A 6,857-nucleotide genomic window follows, 5' to 3' on the forward strand; every position below is an offset into this window, starting at 1 on the left:
AAAAAAAAAAAAAAAAAAGAAAGTTTTATCCTCCATGACATCTGAATAAAATTGTTTTAGAGACAAGGTCTCACTATGTTGCTCCTTTTTTTTATTTAGATAAAATTGACATATTACTAAACATTTTAAAGTGGACAGTTACTGCATTTAGTGCATTCACAATGCTGTGCAGCCATCAGCATGCTCTAGTTTCACCTTCCCTTTCATTTATTAGGAAAGTTTGTATTCAAATCTTCTTTAATCCCATAGGATGCCGCTTCATCCAAACTCCTGTTCCACTAGTCCATCATTTCTGCTAGAACACAGTCCCCAAAATGTCCATTATTCTAATCCCTGTCACTCTCATGCTAGATATTGAAACCAGATGAGGGGCCAGAACAACTTTTCCTGGTTTATTCCTGTGAGAAGAGAAGTGATAGAGAACGTTGTCAAAATGATTCATTTCATGACTTCTCAGATGTAGCTTATGTGGACCCAAGCAGATTCCTTGGATATTAAGAGCTGAATATGGGTATTGACCAGAATAGATTCTATCATTCAGTTGGACCAAACCATTCTTCCCAGCTTGTCAGTCACCACTCATACTATGAGTAATCCTGTGTAGGAACCACACAGCTTCTGCCCCCACTATGCCACTAAAACCGCTCTCTTGAAAATCAGAATCTATTTATCTGTCTATCTATCTATCTATCTATCTATCTATCTATCTATCTATCTATCTATCTATCTATCTGTCAGTCTATCCATCTATCTATGTATCTAATCTATCTACCTTAGAGATGGGGGTCTCAATATGTTGCCCAGGCTGGATTTGAACTCCTGGGCTCAAACACTCCTCCTGCCTCAGCCTCCTGAGAAGCTGGGACTACAGGCACATGCCATTATGGACCAGCTAGCCGTGACCTTTCCATAAGCCCCTGAGGTATGGGGATTGTTTCCTAGAGAAGTTAGCTATCCCTAACTATTTATTTGAATAGGCAATGGACAGTGTCTGCCAAATTTCCCTATGCAAGCTTTCTCTGCTAAGGATACTCAAAAGGAGTCTTAAGAGAAGAATCTTGGTGATACCTAAGTCTTGCAACTCTGAGGAAAGGGATTAGTAGGGAAACTAAAGGGCTGACATTCATATCCAAGCATTCAGTAATAAATCATTGTGGGCCTAGTGCTCAGATCTTTTTTGTGGGGTGGGGACGGAGTCTCGCTCTGTCGCCTAGGCTGGAGTGCAGTGGCATGATCTCGGCTCACTGAAACCTCTGCCTCCCGGGTTCAAGCAGTTCTCTGCCTGAGCCTCCCCAAGTAGCTGGGATTACAGGAGCCCGCCACCACACCTGTCTAGTTTTTGTATTTTTAGATGTATTTAGAGATGGGGTTTCACCATCTTGGCCAGGCTGGTCTTGAACTCCTGACTTGGCAATCCACCCACCTCGGCCTCCCAAAGTGCTGGGATTACAGGTGTGAGCCACCATGCCCGGCTCAGATCTTATTTTCTAATATAGTTCCACATTAAAGAAATAGCAATCCAGGACTCCTCAGAGAAATTGCTGATTCTGGGGCTGGGGCATGGAAAGTACAAGATGAATCTGGAGCATCCTATTTTGGAGACATGCTAAAAAAGACACAGGAGCCAACTTGAAAGGGTATCCATGACTAAATCTGGAAAATTCAAGTTCCAAAATAATTAAAGACAGTAATGAATTATAAACCATTGAAAAAAGTAGTAGTCCATAAGTCTGTATCATTGATAGATAACTAAAAAACCAACTAACTAAATAAGAGACAAGGGAGGATTGGTACAGGCAAAACACAATAGATGCTAAATCTAGAGGAAAACGTTTAAAGAGGAGCCAGATATTTGCATTGTCTAAGATGTGTCCCCATAGATTGCTCATTAATTACAAGGAAAAAATAGTAAATGCACTGTGAGAAATCAGATCCTTTGACAAAGTAATCAAAATTACTATCTCCAGTGAAGGACAGAGAGACATTATGTGCCTTCGGATATAATATCCTGAGGGCACAATATCATACATGAAGTATTCTGGCCAGAAATGGATAACCTGAATCTAATTATAAGTAAACATGAGACAAATATAAACAACAAACCTAAAATGAGGCTGGAGTGCAGTGGCCGGATCTCAGCGCTCACTGCAAGCTCCGCCTCCCGGGTCTACGCCATTCTCCTGCCTCAGCCTCCCGAGTAGCTGGGACTACAAGCGCCCGCCACCTCGCCCGGCTAGTTTTTTTTTGTATTTTTTTTGGTAGAGACGGGGTTTCACCGTGTTAGCCAGGATGGTCTCGATCTCCTGACCTCGTGATCCGCCCCCATCTCGGCCTCCCAAAGTGCTGGGATTACAGGCTTGAGCCACCGCGCCCGGCCTTTTTTTTTTTTTTTTTAAACGAAGTCTCGCTCTGTTGCCAGGCTGGAGTGCAGTGGCGCCATCTCGGCTCGCTGCAAGCTCTGCCCCCGGGTTCACGCCATTCTCCTTCCTCAGCCTCCCGAGTAGCTGGGCCTACAGGCGCCCGCCACCACGCCCAGCTAATTTCTTTTTGTATTTATGGTAGAGACAGGATTTCACCGTGTTAGCCAGGATGGTCTCAATCTCCTGACCTCGTGATCCACCCGCCTCGGCCTCCCAAAGTGCTGGGATTACAGGTGTGAGCCACCGCGCCCAGCTGTGAAGAACATTTTATTACCCTTTTACCAGAAAAAGGCCTGTATTCTTCAAAAATATCAAAGACAAAGAAAAGCTGAGGAACTGTGCCAGATTAAAGAACACTAAAGAGACATGACAATTAAATGTAATATATGATCCTAAACTGAATCTTGTGCTGGAAAAGAAAAAAATGCTAAAAAAAGATGTTATTGGATCAACTGACAACATTTGGAACATGGATGGTAAAGTGTTAGAGCAATGTTAAATTTCCTGGAGTCGATAATTGTATGTATTTTGTTTTTATAAGATAATGTACTTATTAGGATATTCAAGTATTATGTGGTAAACGAGCATGATGCATGCAATTTACTTTCAACTGCTCAGAAAAAAAAAAAATGTATGTGGGCCGGGTGTGGTGGCTCACACCTATAATCCTAGCATTTTGGGAGGCCAAGGTGGGTGGATTGCCTGAGCTCACGAGTTTGAGACCAGTCTGGGCAACACGGCGAAACCCCGTCTCTACTAAAATACAAAAAAATTAGCCGGGTGTGGCGGTGGGCACCTGTAATCCCAGCTACTCAGGAGGCTGAGACAGGAGAATCACTTAAACCCAGGAGACGGAGGTTGCAGTGAGCCGAGATCGCGCCACTGCGCTCCAGCCTGGGTGACAGAGTGAGACTGTCAAAAAAAAAAAAAAAAAAAAAAAAAGCATGTATGTGTGTAATAGAACTCTATCTATCTATAACTGCAAATGATAAAGCAAAAGGGGCAAGATGTTAATAATCTGGGTAACAGGTATATGGGTCCTCTTTTTGTCACTCTTGCAACATATCTGTATGTTTAACATTATTTCCAAATAAAAAGTATCCTGGGGTCTGGATTTGAAAAAAAATCATTGACGTTCTCCTCCTGTTGGCTCAAGGGACTTTTCTGCTTTTTATCCTTTACTGCAGACCTTCACTCTAATCTGGTTTTCCCAGTTTCACAACCTGTTGATTTCTATTTAAATTCTCTTTTTTTCCTAGCCCCTAGGATTTATAATTTGTTTGAAGAGTTTGCCTAGCTTCATGGTTCAGTTTGTCTCAAGACACAGCCTTCTCGTCAGCTTCTCCTATTTGGTCTTAAGCACTGCCGCTCTTGGGCAAGTGACTTCTTGCCTGCAACACTGAATCTAGGCTCTAGGTCCTAGAAGGATGTCAGACCCTGAATGAGACTTGAATGCTTCCAATTGCTAACTGCTCCATCTCCCTCTCCAGCTGCTCTGTCTTTGTTTAGGAGGATATATTTCACATATCTGCCCCTTTCTCGCCTTCTTTCCTGTTTAATCAAACCCTCATCATAGTTTTCTGATTAGGATCCCTTTCTCCAGTCTTTACCCACTCCAGCCAGCTATCTTCCTTCACCATCACTAGTTCTCTCTCACATTACCCATTTGAATAAACTTTTTTTTTGAGACAGAGTCTCGCTGTGTTTGCCCAGGCTAAAGTGCAATGGCACGATCTCGGCTCACTGCAACCTTTGCCTCCCGGGTTCAAGATTCTCCTGCCTCAGCCTTCTGAGTAGCTGGGATTACAAGCATATGCCACCACATCTGGCTAATTTTTGTATTTGTAGTAGAGACGGGGTTTCACCATGTTGGCCAGGCTGGTCTCGAACTCCTGACCTCCAGTGATCTGCCACCTTGGCTTCCCAAAGTGCTGGGATTACAGGCATGAGCCACTGTGCCTGGCCACCTGTGTGAATAAACTTCTAACAGCTCTACATTGCCTTTCAAAATCTGACTCAATTTACCTTATTACTTCTATATCCTGCCACTTCTCTGCTTAACTGTAAGCTCCTTCAGGGAACAGACCATGCCTTTTCTTCTGTGTCTCCTTAATTTCTTTTTTCTTTTTCTTTTTTTTTTTTGAGACGGAGTCTCACTCTGTCACCCAGGCTGGAGTGCAATGGTGCGATTTCGGCTCACAGCAGCCTCCATCTCCTGGGTTCCAGTGATTGTCCTACCGTAGCCTCCCGGGTAGCTGGGATTACAGGCATGCACCACTACACCTGGCTAATGTTTGCATTTTTAGTAGAGATGGGGTTTCACCATGTTGGCCAGGCTGGTCTCAAACTCCTGACCTCAGGTGATCTACCCGCCTCGGCCTCCCAAAGTGCTGGGATTACAGGCATGAGCCACAACACCCAGCCCCTTAATTTCTTATATAGTGCCTGGCACACAGAAGATGCTCTGTAAATAGTTACTGAATGGACAAATGATGAAACTTTGAAACTTCTTTGACCTTACTATGCTCAAATATCACTTCTGATGTTCTTCTCCGACTCTCTCACTTATCTTATATATGTCTGCACACGTTTTTGCCTCAATAGACTGTAAGGTCCCTGAGGGAAAAGACCATGCCTTATTCACCTGTCTCATGCATACCTGACCCAGTGTCTAGAAGAGTGTATAGCACAGAGCAGGCATACAGCAGTTTGCTGGATGAATGAGTGAATGATACTAAAGAGGAGAAAATACAGACTTTAAGAAGCTCCCCGTATAGTGAGAAAGACTGAGGACCTAAAAGCAATGAAAATAGAGGTTAACAAGTATAAATAAAGAAGGTACAGGTTAATTTAAGTAATCAGATGATGACGTAGAATTCAAATAAAATAAGAGTCAATCAGCAAAGGTTCCCGAGAGGTGAATTCTGAGAGATATTTGAAAAGAGGAAAGGGACATGCCTTGAGAGAGCAGGAGTTTAGGAACATGTCAGAGAGTTAGGTTGAATGAAGGCATGATAAACAGTGTGTTTGAAGCTTACATTCTGAGCAGGATCTATTATACCCAGACCACAGGTTTCTGCCTTTTTTTCTGGCTCATCAAGCAGGCACGTTTACCCACTCTTTTTGTCTTCATATTTCCCAGGTTGGCCCAACGTGAGGACTTTAAGTTCTTTAAGTAGTAGAAGGAAGTTTCTGTGAAAATATGCAAACAAAACTGCCTTGTGGGATCGAACATTTTTGGTAACCCTACTTCTCTAGGGAAATAAACTTCCCTGTTCCAGATAAAATGGAACTGCTCCCCGTGTTGTTAAGCCAGAGAGAAAGTCAAATGACTTCCCTTAAAAGGTACTTTAGCACATTTTACAAAAATTATAGTTTTTTTTTGTGTGTGTGTGTTATGGGGATCCAAGGAAATCAAAGATGTTAATGAGTGAGATCTGAGAAACAAAACTTGATAGTAGAATTTTGTCTTAGCCACATCTGCCCTTCTCTTCAGAGAGTATATGCAAATACCGATGGTGCCGGACAGTCACTTTCTAGGGCTCAGATCACTGCTGCCTCCAGCACTTGTGGGATGGAAAAAATGAAGAGATTACAGTTGCCTTAGAAATGTCCCCCACTTCAGGAATCTGAATATTTTACACAGCAGGAGATATATCGGAAGTCCTACAGAATCTCTTGATTTTGGGAGATCGCAACTGCTTTTCCATTAGGATAACCTAATTTTCAGTGTCCTTTTTCTCAGAATGTTGTGCCAACGCGTTCTGTTTTCTAAATACCCAGCCTTACTTCCTTCTGGTAGAGGCAAAAAAATTATGCTAGCATTCGCTCACTGCATGTTTTGAGCGTTTGAGCTCAGATTACAGCTATTCTCTCTCTTCCTAATGTAAACACAGGTTCCCAAGGCGGCAATGGGAGACTCCCCTAAGGGGCTCTTGACGTACAGGGAGACTTCCAGATAGGGTACACAGATGTCACATTGCTAGAACGTCTCTAGACGGCAACGAAACATTAAAACCTAACCTGAGGTAATCCCTCACCGGCAGTGGAGCTCCTCTGCTAGGCACTGTCTTCCTGTACACTGCCCAGGCTCTGGGGGTGTCACACTAGACTGTGGTGATGTCACACTAGCTGGGATGACATTTTACAGTTGGATCCCCTACCACTGCCAGGCACCTTTAAATCACCGCGGAGTCTACGGTGCGGAGGGGGCGGGAAGCCCAGCCCCCGCACTCGATCCACGCTGGCTCCCCACGGAGGCCCACCCACTCGAGGCCCACCCACTCCCACTGCGATCAGTACTATGCGGTCGTCCTAGAGAGTCCATTCATCTGCACTTCCGCCTCAGTAGGTGTCATGGCGCGGGGCGGGTGAATAGTTCCGGCGAGGCGGGGCCGTCCGGGTTGAGGGGCGGCCGCTCGGCGTTCCGCTCGTCGG

General features: G+C 44.2%; 1 protein-coding gene and 1 long non-coding RNA gene across 2 annotated transcripts in view; one reads left to right on the forward strand and one right to left on the reverse strand.

The window, feature by feature from the left end:
- Nucleotides 1-76: 76 nt before the first annotated feature.
- Nucleotides 77-6,795, reverse strand: LOC105554347. The gene is made up of 2 exons (XR_001008311.1): nt 5,459-6,795; nt 77-398 (listed from the first exon to the last, which is right to left on the reverse strand). It is a non-coding gene; the product is annotated as an uncharacterized LOC105554347 (long non-coding RNA).
- HIPK1 (homeodomain interacting protein kinase 1) overlaps nt 6,427-6,857 on the forward strand; it is a 42,780-nt gene continuing 42,349 nt past the window's right edge. The window contains exon 1 of the mRNA XM_012000783.1: nt 6,427-6,767. Within this exon, the coding sequence (XP_011856173.1) occupies nt 6,557-6,767 (211 nt within the window). The 5' untranslated portion in view covers nt 6,427-6,556. The remainder of the gene's footprint in view (nt 6,768-6,857) is intronic.

This window comes from Mandrillus leucophaeus, unplaced genomic scaffold, assembly GCF_000951045.1.
Source record: "Mandrillus leucophaeus isolate KB7577 unplaced genomic scaffold, Mleu.le_1.0 Scaffold64, whole genome shotgun sequence".
NCBI lineage: Eukaryota > Metazoa > Chordata > Mammalia > Primates > Cercopithecidae > Mandrillus > Mandrillus leucophaeus.